At 32.7% G+C, this 18,747-nt stretch overlaps 1 protein-coding gene across 4 annotated transcripts in view; it reads left to right on the forward strand.

The window, feature by feature from the left end:
* NELL2 (neural EGFL like 2) overlaps positions 1–18,747 on the forward strand; it is a 128,297-nt gene that overhangs the window by 82,131 nt on the left and 27,419 nt on the right. For all 4 annotated transcript variants that reach the window (XM_074269457.1, XM_074269456.1, XM_074269458.1 and 1 more), the window contains one exon: positions 5,206–5,331. In XM_074269457.1, the coding sequence (XP_074125558.1) occupies positions 5,206–5,331 (126 nt within the window). The remainder of the gene's footprint in view (positions 1–5,205; positions 5,332–18,747) is intronic.

The raw sequence follows: 18,747 nt of genomic DNA on the forward strand, positions 1-18,747 counted from the left end.
ATTGATGGTTTTAGACAGATGTTACTGATCATTTTAAGGAAAGTTCCACTTATTCCTATGCTCTTCAGTGTTTTTCATAGGAAAGGATGCTGAATTTTTGTCAAATGCTTTTTCTGCATCTATTGAGATTAATTTTATGTTTTCTTTTTGGTTATTGATGTGGTCAATTATGGTAATAGTTTTCCTAATATTGAACCAGCCCTGCTTCCTGGTATAAATCCTATTTGATCATAGAGTATTATCTTGGTGATACCTTGTTGTCCTCTCTTTGCTAATATTTATTTAAGACTTTTACATTAATATTCATTAGGGAAATTGGTCCATAATTTTCTTTCCCTGTTTTGACCCTACTTGGTTTAAATATCAGCACCATATCTGTATCAAAAGGAATTTAGCAGGGCTCCTTTCCCTATTTTTATTATTGGAACTAATTGTTCATTAATTGTTTGGTAGAATTCATTTGTAAATCTATCTGACTTTGAACATTTTTTCTTAGGGAATTCACTAATAGCTTATCCAATTTCTTTTCCTAAATGAGACTATTTAAATAATTTATTTTCTCTTCTGTTATTCTGGGCAAAATAACTCCTAATTATTGCTTTAATTTTCTCTTCTTTGGGGTTAAGTTCACCTTTTTTTATTTTACTGGCAATTCGATTTTCTTCATTTCTTTTTCTAATCAAATTATCTATTTTGTTGGGGTTTTTCATAAAACCAACTCTTGGTTTTGTTATTAGTTGAATAGTTTTTTTACTTTCAATTTTATTCATCTCCCCTTTTATTTTCAGAGTTTCATATTTGGGATTTAATTTGGGGCTTAAAATTTGTTCTTTCTGCTCAATTCATTGATCTTGTCTTTCTCTGTTTTATTCAACTAAATCTCTAGAGACATAAAATTTTCCCTAAGAACTGCTTTGGCTGCATCCCTTAAATTTTGGTATATTCTCTTACTATCATCATTCTCTTGGGTGACATTTTCAATTGTTTCTATGATTTCTTGTTTCACCCATTCATTCTTAGGATTAGATTAATTTTTCTGAGACCCTTTATTATATGTAATTTCATAATTTGCAAAAAGATGTATTTACTATTTCTGCCTTTCCATATTTAATTTTGAGGGGTTTATGTCCTAATTTATGGTCAATTTTTTGTAGGTTTGTACCACTGAGAAAAAGTACATCTTTTCTGTCTCCATTCAATTTTCTTCAAAGGCCGATCATACCTAACTTTTCAAAGATTCTATTTACTAAGGAATGATTTTTTGAAATGTGATAGTGTATTTGATAGCATTTTATTTAGTAATTTTTGAATCACTGCTTAGATATTAGAATTATATTTGTCTCCTAAAAGAATTCTGATAGGGGGATGTCTTCCTCAATTTTTAAGATTAAGGTGATATATGATATGAACTGTTCTTTAAAAGTTTTGTTGAATTTTCTTGTGAATCAATCCATCAAGATCAGACCTTCTTATTGTTGTTGTTAGTTCTTTTGGATATAGATTAATTTCTGATATTGGATTATTTAAGATCTCTATCTGGTCTTCTAATAGTTTGAATTTTTATATTTTTTCCTTGGGGTCACATGGCATAAGGAGAAAAGGGACGTTTTGTTTATAAATTCATGGTGCCCATGCATAATTAATTTACCTCTTTCCAGTTATGGATGCATTATGCCTCCATTAGGTATAATTAAAAATAAACACAGCCAATGAAAAACATGGTAAGGAGCTACAGAAGATCTCCCAAAAGCAGATCCTTGGGATGACCAATGTGGATGCTTTCATCCTAGATGATCTGGACATGTCTTGTTAGCTATAAAACAAAAAAGTTTTTTTTCTTTTCTTCCATCAACAAAAGCAGTATAGTTTAACTTAAAAGAAAAACAGCAAATCTCTTTCATAGATGTCACATTTCCAAGATATATAACGAATTAATTCAAAATTGTTGGAATAGCAGCTACTCCTAAATTAATAAAAACTCTAATTATGTGAATAAATAGTTTTTAGATGAATAAACTTAAGCAATCATTAGCCATATAGAAAAATAAATCTTTCAAATAAGTTATAGCAAAATGCAAATTAAAGCATCTTTAATGTCATTCTAAACTCTTCATTCTCATCCCTTAAATAGTTAATATTTTGCTAGGCCCTGTTTATTCTACTTTTGCAAGGTTTACTATCCCCTGCTCTTCTCTGTCAATTGCCACCATCCTCCTCTGATGCCTAAAAAATTAAAATACCTTTCTGGTCAGTTTCCCTTCCTCAAGTTTCTCACCATTTCAATCCATGCTCCCCCTAACTTTGAAAGTGTTATAGACCCAAAATTAGATAAGTAGGTAGGTAGGTAGGTAGGTAGGTAGATAGATAGATAGATAGATAGATAGAGAGATAGATAGATAGATAGATAGATAGATAGATAGATAGATAGATAGATGTTTAGCTTTCTAATCAATAGATTCCTATGACTCCCTCTTTATAAGATCAAATATTAGATTCTTTTTTTGATTTTTAAAAGCCTCCACAGCCTGACTTCTTCCTACCTTCCCAATCATCTTCCACTTTATTCTTCTGACTTTCTTTCAAGCTAAATCTTTCAAGACTTAGCTCAAATTTAGCCTTGATAGGAGCCCTTCCAAGTCTCTCCCAACTACTCCTGTTTTCTCTATGTATTTATCTCCAAATCATTCCGTATAAGACTTCATCTTATCGTGCGTAATTTAACTCCTGTCCAATGCCTGCTCATCTATTCTTACTGATGAAAAAAAAATTAATGTGGAGTACTGAGAAAACCCTTCCCTATTTGCAGATGTTTTTATGAAGTCTGAGGGGGAAAAAAGGATAAACTGCCAGTGCTTTCTCCAAAGAAGAACCTTTTACATACTAGAGCAAAAGATTGTTCTTTGTGATAGCATGTTTCCATTTCCAGATCACATTATACATTAATTCCTAATGAATGCCTTTCTGAAAAAAAAAAAACACACTGGAAATAGGGCATGTACACCCCAACATACATTAGAAAAGCTAGCTGAGATTACTGTTGTATATCTTTACGTATTAGTTCCTACTTCAATAGCTAGATATACATACATTATGTGTGTGTATTCATCTGGATTTTTTTGCATGGTTAAAAATTTTGATTTTACATCATCTCAATCGTCAATATATTCTTTCTCTCCCTCCCTGGAGAGATATTTCATATTACAAAAAATATATTTAAAAGGGAGGAGAAAAAAGAAAGAAAATAGATGTAATATTTTATCTGTGTACTTCCCATCTATTCAGAGAAGTGTGAAGTGTGTTCTGAAATCTCTTCTTCAGGGTTATATTGTTCTTTCATCATATTCATAGCTTTTTATAAAAGTTTTATTCTATTACATACATCTAGCACAATTTATTTAGTTATTTCCAATTGAGGGCATTTATTTTGTCTTTAGTTCTTTTCCACCACCAAAAAAAAAAAAAATGCTGCTGTAAATATATGAAGACTTGCTTTTATCAGTTACTCCCTTGATATATGCCTTGTAATAGAATCTTGATAAGAGTCCAGTCCTGGAAATATGCACATAAAACTCTACTAAATGTTTGGTTAGGATTCTTCTTCAAGTCTATGATAACATGGAATGGAAGGACCGTGTTCAAATCTGGCCTCAGACACTTATTATCTGTGTGACACTGAAGCAGCCTTTTAACTTCTGTTTGTCTCGAGTTTTATCATCTGTGCCTATTGGCACACTGCCTAGCACATGGTAGGCCAATTCCTTTCCTTTCTTGTTTCCTGTCTATATACTGCTTAGTGAAAAAAAAGTCTATTGAAGAGTCTGTCTCTGTTTTTTTCTATCTTTTTAAAATGTTTATTAATTTAATTTTTAATTTTTAAAATAAAAAAGCATTTCCATAACATAACAAAAAGATTATTGCACTTGAAATTACAAATCTATTATTTACAACTTGCTATTCCTTTTAAATATATAATAAAGTTACCATATAAATTTCTTTTTTCCTTTTCTCCCATCCTATAGATGGATACCATTAAACAAAAATATGTATGTTGAATCATTCTAGATATACTTCTACTTATTTGTTTTTTCTCTAGATATGAATAACTTCTTCTTTCATATCCCTTTATAGCTAATCTGGGTATTTATAATAGTCAAAATGTTTTATTCACTTGAAGTAGTTCTTAAAACAATATTATTGTCACTATATACACTATGTAAGTATATACATGGTTTTCTAAGATTACTGAACTCATCTTTTCTTATAGCACAGTAGAAGTACATCACAACCATATACCAACTTGTCTTTATGTTCACTGGCCATCCAGTAGGAAGAAAGACACTTATATCCACATGTGCTTCCAGAAGCAAAAGTCAATTTTATATCTCATGTCCTAGAGGTAGAAAAGACAATTTATACTTGGACCTTTTGTATTCATTCTCATTTCTAACTTAACACCCTTTTATCCTACACACTAAATGAATAGGAAAGAGAGACTACATGAACATCCTTTGAAATAGGTGAGACCCTTCTATTCCATGCTATCATAAGCTCACCAAATATCCACACGGATTCCTTGTTTGTGTTCCCTCATTGGCCAAACAACTTTTTCCTTTCAGCCCTGTTATATTTACAATAAGAAGTAACCTTGTAGGAAGGGATGCATCAAAAAAGGGTTATATAAAAACAAGAAAAAAAGTATAAAAATAAGTTTTAAAGAGTATTCTCTCTTTTCACAATTTTTGGAGACTTGAAAATAGAGGTGAATTCCTATCTGTTCAACTTAGTAGAATGCCCTATACTGTACTGACAGTATTTTTAAAAGTTTTTCCAATTTGTAGTGTACATAAAATGTTAATACTCCCCTTGCTTTACTTCTTCATATGAAATAAAATTTATCCAGTATATCAAAATTAGCACCGTAGTGCTAACAAAGGTATTCTATAGCCTCTTTCATAGAAATATAGAGGAAATATCTTTCAAAAGTTAGGAAGGACTAATGTTAACATAGTCTTCTTTGTAACTAAATAAAGAACTGTTTGCAGAAACCAAATTCTGCTTCTGTAGTTTGAACATTATTCATTTTTAAAATAGAAATACAAAAATACTTTAGAAATTTATGCTATTAATGTAACTTTCCCCCTCAAAATGTTAGAAAAGCTCTAACAAAGAGTTCTTGATCATTTGACATTCTTCCTTTTTTCACAGACATTGATGAATGTGCTGAAGGACACCATTATTGCCAGGAGAACACTGTGTGTGTCAACACACCAGGTTCTTTCATGTGCATCTGCAAAGCAGGATACCTAAGAATTGATGATTACTCATGTGCAGGTAAGAGACTTATTTACAACACCAAATTATATATTTTAAACACTTTCAAAAGAAAAAAATACTTGTTTTAATCACCATAAACATTTCTTACATGCCTATTTAAATTCTACTATGCTAGGTAATAGGAATATGAAGACAAAAATGAAATAATCATTTCTCTCAAGGTACTTACAATCCATCGGGGACACATAATTTCTTATGCTTACATAAAACTAAGAGACAGTGAATCAAAAATTCTTCATATCTGATTGGGAAGTACTATTGATTTTTTTCTTCTGGACATTCCTAAAGAGATGAGACAAAATTCTTTGCTATATATTGTATACCTTAAAATATGAAAAACTAACAGTTTAGACTAAGTAGGTAAATGTATTAATTTCCTATTTTTAAGTCATCCTTGATACATCTTTTATATTTTCATACTGACATACATATCATATTAAATATCTTGTGATTTTGCTTTAAGAGAAGAATATCAAGTTTTATATGACTTTGGTTGCTGATTTGTTGTTCAGCCAAATTATAAAACCTGAAATATGCCTAGAAAAAGTGAAAACAAAAATTTTTTTAAAAAGTAATCTTTGAGGGAAAGGCATTAGAAACTTAAAAAAAATCCTTATGCAAAAATGTAATTCTAGAGTTGAACCTTGAAAGAAATTAAAGACACAAAAATGCAAAGGTAAACTTTTTAGAAATATAAGACAGCCAATGAAAAGAAGATGTCATGGAGATATAACTGACAAGGCTTGTCTACTGATTGGAGATGTGGCAATGAATAAGAATGAGGAATTTAATGACTCTTAGGCTGTGAAATGAGGTGTTGGTGTTATCATTGACAGAAAGAAGGAAGTTCACATTTTGTGGGGAAGATAATCAATTCTACTTGGGATAGCTTTCATGCTTTTTATTTAAGAAAAGTAAAAAGTTAGAGGAAAAAATAGTATGATACAAAACATGATTTGCCATGAAGCTTAAAACAATATAAATAAAGAATTATATTTTAGTGATAGAATGAGAGCTTTTGGTTTTATTGTTGTTTGTCTGTTTCTTTTTAAGAATTGACTGACCTAATAAAAGAAATAAAAAATTTCATCTAAAATTCCTAAACAAAACAATAAAACTAGACTGGAGAAGAAGATAACAACAACAACAACAAAAAGTCTTACCACTTCTATGAACAAGAATTGAACTCTTACATCAAAGAACAAGCGTTGTCCAAATTTGTTGTCTAGTTCTTGTTGAAGGAAAAACTTGTTCATTTTCTAAGTCAGAGGTTTAGAACCAGTAATGTCCTGGTTCTGAATGTTTAACACCAGGCTTTCTGGAGGAAAGTAAGCTTTCCATAACTTCACATAAGTTTATTAAAAATATTTCTCATCTAAAAGATGTGTATCCCACAACTAAGAAAAAATAAAGTATACAATATTCCTTTGTTGTTGCTGTTGCTGAAACAATTGGAGTTAAGTGATTTGCCCAGGGTCACACAGCTAGAAAATCTTAAGTGTCTGAGGCTGAATTTGAACTTAGGTCCTCCTGACTTCAGGGCCAGTGCTCTATCTACTGCACCACTTAGTTGCCTCAACATTCTTTATTTGATATAGCCAATTGATTTTTAAAGAATGTCTTCACTGATTTTTGCCAAAAATATATTTTTAGTTAAGAATATTTTTAATTCAAACCTAATTTGACAGAGTTACATCTCAGTCTGACAACTTTTCCCCAACAAATTTTTCACTAAATCTAATATGTAATCTGTTATATGTGGTCTATTTCTCATCTTCATGCAAATTATATTCATTAAACTGAAACATCTTTCAATTCCAGCCCTACTGATAACAATACTGATATCTTTTTAGCATTTTGCATAGTTACAAATATTGGAGCATTGTTTGATTCTACATCATTTCCTACAAAACCCTTAAAATCATTTAAATAAATTTCATGAGTTAAAGTTTCACTAAAATGATACCATTTTCCTCCAGCTATTCATGCAAAAGTTAGCTCTTCATAAGGCAAAATAGATGATTATAATAAATTAAAATAATTCCAATTGATTTTATTCTTGTTTCTGTCTGATAAAAAATGTGAGTTCATGTGTTGAATTGTTTTCCAGTATATTTTTAGGAAGAGTATGAAATATATCATTTTTTATTTAGTAGATATTTCTAATGTATCTGGTAATCAAATATTCAACTTGAGATTCATGCTTTCATGTCCTATTGTTTGAATTTACTAAAATGTAAGATATGCATGCTGTACAACACTAGCAATTCATAAACTACATGCCAATCATATGGGTCCCAGGATTCAACAATATTTAATAATTTCCATTCTGACTTCTTGATTTTCTGGCTTAGTTTGATGTTTTATGAGACTGGGGATAAATAGAATTATTTTTAAATTATTAACTTGTTTTATTTCAGATACTGAATCAATATATGATTTAGACTATTATAATAATTTTAGGAAAATTTTCTAATGACCTAGCTATTGCAGATTTTATTTCCCAAATTGTATTTACATGATAAAAAACTTAAATTGAGTCTGTTTTCAAATACTTATTATTAAAGTTACAATCATTTAAAATTGACAATAATATATTGAAAATGTATTCTGCTATGAATGGCATAAATTATTTTATTTTATTTTTTTTACTTTAAGGTTCCTTAAAGAATATATAAACTAGCCTGATCTACTTTGGATGCAATTTGGGGTATTTTTTAAAATTCCCTATTTGAAGGATTACTACTCTGGAGAGAGTGATAAAATTTGGTAACATATGAAGAGTAATTCTTTGATTTTGTAATATTGACAGATTAGAGGCTGATTACCCTTTACCCAATAACTTGATTCTCTTTCAGAAATAATACACTTATAAAACCCTTTAGGTTAAACGATTATGAATATTGTCAGGCACAAAGGTATTGTTATGGGATTTTTGATTATTTCTTGATATTTAATGGTATTTTTTAGTTACAAGTAAAGAAAGTTTTTTTATTCATTTTTACAAAACTTTACAAAATTTCCAATTTTTTCTCCTTCCTTTCCCTCCCCTCTTTCTACAAAGATAAACAATTAGAAACAATCTATATATGTGGTCATGTAAAACATATTTAACTAGTCACAGATTTGAAAGAAAAAACAAACCATAAGGAAAAAATAAAGTAAAAATAGTATGCTTTGATCTGCATTCTGAGTTCATCAATTCTTTCTTTGGATTTGGTTATTTGTAATTGTCTTGGACCTTTGTAAGTTATTAACAGTTAATAATTAACAAGGCAATAATATTTGATTTTCACAAAATTTTGCTGTTTCTGTCCACAATGTTTCTGCTCATTTCACTTTACATCAGTGCATACAAGTCTTTACAGATTCTTCTAAAATCTGAATGGCATCAATTCTTTAAAAGCAACAAATAATATTCCCAATAGAGCTGTTAATTGAACTTCTCACTCTAGATAAATCATTATCATATTTTTCTTAAAAATTATAGATGCCTAATAAATTATGATATAGAGTTTTGTATTTTCTTCTATAATATTCTGAAATCTCTTTATATTGATTTTTTTTGTGATTTGATCGGCTATTGCTGTTTCGTTGTATTGTATATGTAAAGAATTGCCTACATCTTTTTCTTTTTTCTCTTGTAATTCTATTTTCTTCTAAAAGTGAGTAAAAGAATTATTTTGTTTCATTAAATTGCAAACAGTATTGAAAATTTTAGGGTGGCACAAACATTTTTATTATTTAATTAATGCACTAAATTAGAAATTGAGTCATTAACTAACTCAAAAAATAATTGAATTTAGTATAGGCTGTAGAGACTTCATGTTTTTTAGTTTTTTATAAAAGAGAAACATGCTTAATACATTTATTATGTCATTTGAATTTACTAAATACATATTACATTCCTTGAACAAGTGAATGTTTCCCCTTCCTTCCCCTCTGCCTTCCCCCAAGTGAGCTAAAGTGAAGCACAGATATATTTATGTCTATTCACACACTCAAACACACATACACATATATGCAAACATATATATGCACATTATCTCTTGGTTTCCATCCCTACTAACTTCTAATTTGCTGTTTTACTTGCTAATTTGCTTTGCTATTATTCAACCTCACCCTACCCAAAGAAGCCCTCCGGTATCCTCCCCCCACTTAATCTTTCCCTCCCCTTGGATCTTTTCCCCATTAATCTAAACACCTCATTCCATTCACATTTATATGCACACCGTTGTATACTTCTCCTTATCCTATCCTCCCTTATTTCTTTATAAATTTTGAAATGTTCTATACCTTCTTGAGATATATAGATAAATAGGTACCTAAATGTATATATGCATACACATGTATGTGTGTATATGTCTGTATTGTTTCCTCTTTAACCCATCTATTTTACATTTTGCATGTCTCTCTCTTGTTTTGTCATAAAGTCTTCCCCTTCCCATATATATCACAGATAGACTATTCCTTGTTCTTCTAGTTTGCTTATGGTGTCATCTTTTAAGTTTAAATCATGCACCTAGTTTGACCTTATCTTGGTACATGGGATGAGATGTTAGTATATACATAGTTTGTGTTCTTTTGTTTTCTAGTTTTCCCAGAAGTTTTTGTTAAATAGTGAGTTTTTATCCCAAAGGCTGGAGTCTTTAGATTTATCAAATACCACATTACTAGGATCTTTGGGACACCTATAAGTGTAACCACAGCGGATGTGACCTGGATGAAGATCCAGCAAAGAAGTAGAAGTTAAATAGGGAGGAGGAGGAAAACCAAGAGAAAGTAATGACCTAAAAACTAAGGAGAAGTGGGTGATAGATAATCTAAAAAGTTGCAGAAAGATAACAAAGGATAAAGATTGAGAAAAAAAAAACCCACTGCATTTGTCAAACTGTAGTCAAATATCAGACTGCTAGAGAATCAGGAATCATATTGTCACTTTCTTTTCCTCCATTTTTTCTCCATTTAGTAGCTAAAAATAACTTCTCTGTTTCTCATAATAGTGAATAAAATAGTATTTATCCCTTCAATATTGTAGATACTTTTTATATATTGTATTTGGGAAAAAATTAAGAAAAATTTCAAGAAATTAAAAGAAATATAATAACTAATTTCCATTAAAGTCTTCTCATGTTGGCATTGAATAATAAGCCCTAGCAGATCCTAACAGAGCTAGAAAAACTTTGAATTTATACCCAGTAACAGATTGAATACTTGGCTTCTGCTTAGCTAGATTGCCTCTAGGATATTGAATTATTTTGGAACACAACAATGAATTAAAACTGTCCTCCTATGCATGGAGAGTTAAATTTATCAACATCGGGAGAGTGACTCATATCACTGCAGTTATAAGTTTTTGAAATATTTAAATATAGTTAACCAAAACACAGGTTGCTTTGGTAAATTATTGTTGTTCAATCATGTTTGAAATTTGTCAATTTTGTTTTCCTAGGAAAAAATACTAGACCCATTTACCATTTTCTTTCCCCATGTGTCTCCATTTTACAGATTGAGGTACTCATATAAATAGGTGCTAAATGATTTGCCCAAGGTCACACAGCTAATGTCTGAGGGCACATTTGAACTCAGATATTCCTTAAGCCAGGCCAAGTACTCTATTGCACGACCTAGCTACCTGCTTTGATAAGCACTATCATGTTATAATGAAAATGGGTAGCATTGGTTGATTACCATAACTCACTTAACAAATATTTAAGGCCCTGTATTAGGCACTTCCCTGTTAGGGATCTAAAGAAGAATAAGACATATCTCTTATGCATTATTCTAATGGAATAGCCAGTACCCATTGTTTATCAGGTGATAATCTGTTAATCAGCAGGTTTCTTTTGGAAATGGTTATTTGGTATGGTGGTATAGCCATTACAGTAACCCACCAAAAGTCGATGATATAATCTCCCACAAGTATATACATAGTTCAGGGAAAAGTGAGGCTCAAATTTATTGAACATGAAAGGTATTAATATTCCTAGGAAGGAATTTTGTGGGAGTTGTCAAGATGTTTGCTTGTGGTGCAGTACAGCTTTTCTATGGGGATTCCTGAGTAGCCTTCACTCTTTCTTTACTGTGCCCAATTTGTCTTTGATTCCTGTTGTAAAATGATTATTGTTAGTTTTTCCAGATATGCCATGGGGTTGCCTATGGAAAATATAAAATCTTCCAGATTATTTGAAGCTCACAAGGTCTTTCTCTAGCCAAATGTAGAAGGACCAAGACTAAGACCAAAATTCTTTTCCTCCCCAAAATAATTCTATCACAAGCTTGTCTGACTTATTACATGTTTATTATATTGCTGGGTTTAAAATTTTTTTGCTATGTTATAGAAAATCCTCAAGGAGAAATTAATTTTCCTTAGCTAATGTTGATACATTTTCTTTACAATATGGCTTCCTTTCTCTGCTGGCTTTCAGAGACTTCTAAGTGGAACAAAGACTTTTCTAACCTATTCTCACACCAATGATGGATCGATCTATTGACATATATACATGAACATTACTTCTCACTTCACAAGATTAATTGTTCTCATGGAGGGGAGTTATTGAGCAGTTGCACATTTTCATTTACTTTAATTGGGGCTGGGTAATGGATTGATTAAATTGATCCTTTTCTCTCCCTCCTTCCACCCTATTTTAATATTTGCTGTCTCAGCAATTCTGTTGGAGTGTCTAGGCAAGTCTATAGTCTGAAATACTTGAAAAATCTCTAATAATTTGTAGAAATTTTGCATTATCCTTTTAAAAATATCTTCTCTAGAGCCTTGCATTTTTAAAAAATCAACAAAAATCTGTATGGCACAGTTCATAATAAAATTCAGTTATTAATATTCTTTTATACTTCCAAATTCATGCTAATACAGTTTAATAAATAACATTTTGTAAGATTAATCCTTGTTTTATTGCTTGCAAAAAGGCTGATGTGGTACAATGCTCGACTGGCACCATAGACAATTGGGATTCTGGCCATCTCTCTCCCTAACTCTGGGTCTAATTGTATGTCAAGAGCCACAACAAACTATTTGTATGTCAAGAGCCACAACAAACTATTCCTGGCTCTGCGGCAGGGTTGGGGGACTAGTGTACTCACTGCTTCCCTTTCACACTGAGCCTCCTTTATGATGGTGTCTTCCATAAGTATACATCATAGATTTAATCACTGACTGGTTGTTTATTGTCCTTCATTCTTGAAGAGGACCAAAACGATATCACTTTGGGTCAAGGTACTATATGTCTGACTGATGAGTCAGTCATATAAACTATAAACATTGTCTATGTAAACATTTGGAGTAGAGATGTCTCTAAGCTTATGCATCTCACATGTCTCTTGAGCTACAACAATTCTGCTTTGTTCATAGAATACAAAACCTTCTTTGATGTAGGCTGCCATGCTGGATAGTTCTGTGTCAGTGACTCCTAAATCTCATAATCAGTTCCAAAGGTTTTCAGAGAGAGACCTTGACCGTGTCCTTATTTTGCTTCTTCTCATCTCCATGAAAGTGTCTGCTGCGTGTGAGTTATTTGAAATAGTCTTTTAAGCAAACATACTTTTGGCAGTAGAGCAATATAGCTAGCCCACTAGAATTCCATTCTGTGTAGTAGAGTTTAAATGTTTGGCAGTTCAGCTTGATTTGGTATCTTATATTACCAGGTGATCTTCAGAATCTTCCTAAGATAATTCATATGGAAGTAATTCAATTTCCTGGAATGGCACTGGTATGCTGTTCAGGTTTCACAAGCATGCAATACTGAGGACAACAAAATAGTTCTATGCACCTTCAACCTATCCTCAGAATTCTAAATTTCTCCATTTACTATAGCTGATTTATTATAGATGGTGTGGTTCCAGCTGGTAGAAAACCCGTGTTTTCTCGGTGTTGATTGTTAGGTCAAAGTTAGCACAAGCAGTAGAGAATTGATCCATATTTTGTGGCTATCTCTGCCTCAGAGGCTGCATTGAATGTACAATCATCTGCAACACTCCCCCTCCACTTTAGTCTTGACTTGTAGCCATTTCAAATTGAGCAATTTACTGTCAATGTAGTAACTGATCTTGATGCCATTCTCATCCTTGTTCAATGCATCCAATAGCATCACAGAAAACATCATGTTGAAAAGGATGGGAGCAAGCACCCAGCTCTATTTCAGTCCATTGGTAACTGAGAAAGCACAGGAAGATTGCTCATTATTCAGAATCTAGTCCAATGTACCATTATGAAACTGATGAACTTCTTCAGGCAACTAAATTTTACCATACTTTTCCACCAGTCTTCACGGTTGACAGTAGTTATCGTCGTTCTTGGTTAGATGAATCTATGTTGTGTTCAGATTTCTCTTCTACTTCTAGCATTTCTTCTGGAGTACTCAAACAACAAACACTACATCAGCTTTTTCTCAGCACTTTCTGAAGCCACACACATGTCATCAAACTAGTATTGTTTTCCATTTACCTAAAGACAACAAAATTTCATGGATGCATTTCATGAAGATTCATGGCAAGAACCTTGATTGTCATAGGACAACCTATTTCCTTTTTCCTTCATAGAGATGGACAATGGAGGTATCCTTGAACTCCTGGGGAATAACCTCTTCTTGACATTAACTAAGAAAATTTCAGTCAGCTTTTGTATTAGCAATGGACTCCATGCCTTATAAATCTTAGATGGAATAGAATCAGTACCAGGTACTTTTCCACATGAGAGTAGCTTAATGGCATGCAAAACCTTTTCTTCAGTTGGAAGTTTGGCTACAGAGGGATTGACTCCAATCTGAGACATACAGTCAATGGCTCCAGCGTTGATTGATGACAGTCTGTTGGGAACACTAGTGTTCAAGCTTCTCTCCTTATCATTAATCAATGTTTCTCCATCAGCGCTGAGTAGTTGAGATGAATCACAGGTCTTTGTTCCACAAATAGCCTTCAGAGCATCATAAAAGCCTTTGGATTGTTGCTTTGAGCATGAAACTGAATTTCATTTGTCTTTTTACTGAGCCAAGAATCCTGTATCTCTCAGTTTCACTTAAGTGATACATGAACTTTTCTATTGGTTAAACCCTGTGGAGTTCTCACTTTTTTGTCTAACAACTTCTGAATTTCCCCATCATTTTCACTCTAATTTTGTTGTTTGCAAGTGTTCTGGTCTAGATAACATGAACACCAGATCTCTGAAAGCTGCCCACTCCTTTTTTGCCCCATTGTTGCCCACCATGTGTTGACTCACTTTGCTTTCAAATCATTAGTGTTCACATAGGGAAGCATCTGTTGACATTAGGATTTCTGGTCACTGTCTTGCCTTGATGCTGATGTTTTTGTTGGCATGAATGAATTAGCTTGGAGAAGTCTATGAGCATGTCAATACTCTGTGCCACAATCACATTGTCCCTCTCACATCCCATCTCTCCTCTCCTTACAAGGAGATAGTCTACTATATGCTGAATTCTCTTGCAACAAGAGCTGTTCATCTTTTAGGTATACTAGGTTTCATGTTGTTCATAAGAGTGGACACGTTTAAAGTATTGATCATCTTTGCAGAAGTTTTTGTACATTTTTTTGTGTTTTGACCACAGGGCGGGACCCCCACCTGCCATAGGAAGCAGGCCAGGGTTGGGTAAAGCAAACAATTTTTTAGGGCACCTTTTCTAGCCTCTTCCTCATGCCAGGAGATGAGTAGTGCAGTGCTTCAAAAAAGCTCTTCAGACATCCAGTGGACTTCTACTGCTGCTTCAATTCAGTGAGAAGACCACCCTATGGCCTGGGCCACTTGTGTGCAGGCTTATGACTAGAGCTTCCATTATATCCACACCGGCTGCTTTGTGACTTGCCTGTTAGAGCAGGACTTTAAGGTAGGTAAAAATGGTAAAAGGAGTATGGCTTATGTCTTTGGACCTGTACACTTATAATTTAATTTAGAAATCTATTTTAAATGAAGCAGAGTTGCTTACAGCCATCGGCTTCTCCCTTCCAGAGTCATCAAAGTCCAGTGGCAAGACAAAGGTCAAGATGACCAGTGGTGGCTTGAGGATGCAGTGGAAAACATGGGCATCTTTGATGTTTAACCAAGCTCTAAGTGCTCCACAGCATCTGCTTCAGCCACCTTCACGGCCATTGGAACAAATTGTTCTTATCTGTCCATTTTTCAAGGAGAAGTCTTCACATGCTTGGAGCAGATGCCATCCCCCCAACTCAGTGATGGGTTTGAAACCTGTTGTTTGTTTTCAACCTGGTTTAGCCCATCTGTAAGAACAATTTAATGGGGTAATAGCCACTATACATGCTGCTGACTCTTGGAGCTATAGGTGAGAGTTGATTGAATCAAGTGCATACCAAAGGTAGAAAATGACCCTGAAAAGGGCTCAGCAGTCCGAACATCAGAGCTACTGGTTCTCCTTGAATATCCTACATCTCATTCATATGCTTTTATACCCAACTTAAAGGAAAAGAAAAATCAAACTTCTTTTCTCAGAGAGAAAAATTCCAGAATAAGTCTCCCCACCTTGTGTAAGAAACAGAACTATCCTAGATGAAACCTTTAAAAAAAATTATTTTTTATTTTCATTTGCAAATTTTTTCTCTCCCTTCATCATTCCCCCATTCTTTGAGCAAGAAATATGACAACTGTTATAGATGTGAAGTCACATAAAACATATTTCTACATTAGCAATGTGGGGGGGGGGAATAAAAAAAGAACAAGAGAAAAATATGCTAGTTCCAGCATCCATTCTCTACCTGGAGATAGCATATTTCATCCATAGTCCTGCAGAGTTGCCATAGATTATTTATCATATTGAGACAGCTGGTGACTCAATGGATAGACTATTTGACCTGCAATCAGGAAGTCCTGAGTTCAAATCTAGCCTCAGACATTTCCTAAATTGTGATTCTGGGCAAGTTACTAACCTCTGATTACCTAACAAAAGGATTTCCTGGAGAAGCAAATGAACTATATTTTAAAGCAGCAGTCATGAAAACCACTTATCATTGGCTAAGAAATAGTGCGATGGAATAAGTTAAGTATAGGTTAAATAGAGTGGAATCAAGCCACAGTTATCAATGGCTATAATAATCTACTATGTGAAAAACCCAAAGACTCTATCTTCTGGGATAAGAATTCATTATTTGACAAAAATCGTGAGGAAAACCAGAAATAGTATGGCATAAATTAAGCATAGATCAACATCTTACACTCTATACCAAAATAAAGTTTAAATGGGTTTGTGATTAAAGGGTAATACTTCAAGCAAATTAGTAGAGCAAGGGATAATTTGTCAGATCTTCAAAGAAGGGAGAAATTTATAACAAAACAGTAGAGAAGATTATGAAATGCAAAATGGATAATTTTGATTATATTAAACTTAAAAGGTTTTGCAAATAAAACCAATACAGTGAAGATTAGAAGGGAAGCAAAATGTTGAGAAACAATTTTTACGACCAGTGTTTATGTTAAAGTCCTTATTTCTAAAATATATAGAGAACTGAGTCAAATCTATTGGGATAAAAGTCATTCCCCAATTGAGAAATAGTTAAGGGATATGAAGACAATTTTCAAATAAAGAAATTAAAGCCACTTATAGTCAATTTTAAAAAGCTCTATATCACTAGTGTTTAAATAAATGAAAATTAAAATAACTCTGAGGTATCACCTCAAACCTGTCAGATTAGCTAAGATGACAGGAAAAGATAATGATAAATTTTGGAGAGAATGTGGGAAAACTGGGAAACGAATGCACTGTTGGTAGAGTTGTGAACTGTTCCAGCCATTCTGGAGACCAATTTGGAGCTGTGTCCAAAGGGCTATAAAACTGCATATTTTTTGATCACATGATGTCACTACTGGGTCTGTATCCTGAAGAGATCATAAGAGAGGGGAAAGGATCCACATATGCAAAATTGTTTGTAGCAGCTTTTTATAGTGACAAGGAATTGGAAATTGAATGATGCTTATCAATTGGGAAATGGCTGGAGAAGTTATGGTATATGAAAGTAAGATGATGAATGATGAGCAGGCTGATTTCAGAAAAGCCTGGAAAGATTTTCATGAACTGAGTTGAGTGAAGGAAGCACAACCAGGAAAATATCATACACAGTAACAGCAAGATTATGTGATCAACTTTAATAAACTTCTCAGCAACACATTTATCCAAGACAATTCCAATATAATTGGAATGGAAAATGCCATCCACATCCAGGGGGAGAATTAAGGAGACTGAATGTGAATCAAAGCATACTATTTTCCTTTTTTGTATATTTGTTTGCTTTTTCTTTCTTATGTTTTTTTTCCCTTTTGTTCTGATTTTTCTTTCATAACATGACAATTATAGAAATATGTTTAAAATTATCATCCATGTATAATCTATATCATATTGCTTACTGTCTTGGGAAGGGGAGAGAGAGGGGAAAATTTTGGAATTCAAAATCTTACAAAATAAATGTTGAAAACTCCATGTAATTGAAAAAACAAAATACTAAAATTTCCTATTAATCCTGTGTATAGTGTGCTTTGGAAGTATTTGTTTGCATATTGTCTCCCCCATTAGATTGTAAGCTCATTGAGAGCAGTCACTCTTGCTTTTTTTGTATCCCCAACATTTGGCACAGTTTGTAGCTTGCCTAATAATTGTTGATTTATTGGAATTTTAGAATTCAAGGAATTTTAGATGATTTAATATTTGGATGAGAGACTATGAAAGAAGAGAGCTTTTAATTTGGAATTTTGTTCAACAAATGAAAAATTTAAAACAACCTTGCATTCTCTGCAATAAAAAATATATCACAATAATGGTGAAGGAAATATAAGGGAGGTGAAATTCAAAGATTCAGGAATGGGAGTTTGGTTTTTTTCCTGTAATCCAACACAGTACATTTTATGGGAAAATGAGTAAAAGGGAAATTGTATGAGTTGTTCATTTAAAAGGAACTAATACCCACATTGTGGGAGGAATTAAACAGTTTAAATACTTTCATTTGTAGGATTGTAGGATATATCGCCTGTTTAGACAGTGACTGTATAAGAATGAGCATTTGGAAGAATAGATGCATAGAGGATCAATAGAGTAATTACAGTGACCTCAGAGTTTCTTATAGAACAGCAAAAGTTTAAATTTAGAATCTTCTTGCAATTATTAGTCATTGTAACAGTTCTCTTTTGAGCTGTCATTTGTGGAAATCTAGAAATATACTATATATTCACACTCATTCATGTATCTGGATGATTTTGAAGTCTACTATAGAGGTTACTTCTGAATTTATCACATGGCTAATCTTCAGCTTGCTGAAGATTGCTTTATATAGTCCTATCTCAGAAGTACTCTCTTCCTCAGAAACCAAATTCTTTTTGCTTTCAGATAAAATGATATAACTTTAAGAACCATTCTAATGTAAAATGAATATGAGTGATTTAAAAAT

The sequence above is a fragment of the Sminthopsis crassicaudata genome, chromosome 5 (genome assembly GCF_048593235.1).
Source record: "Sminthopsis crassicaudata isolate SCR6 chromosome 5, ASM4859323v1, whole genome shotgun sequence".
NCBI lineage: Eukaryota > Metazoa > Chordata > Mammalia > Dasyuromorphia > Dasyuridae > Sminthopsis > Sminthopsis crassicaudata.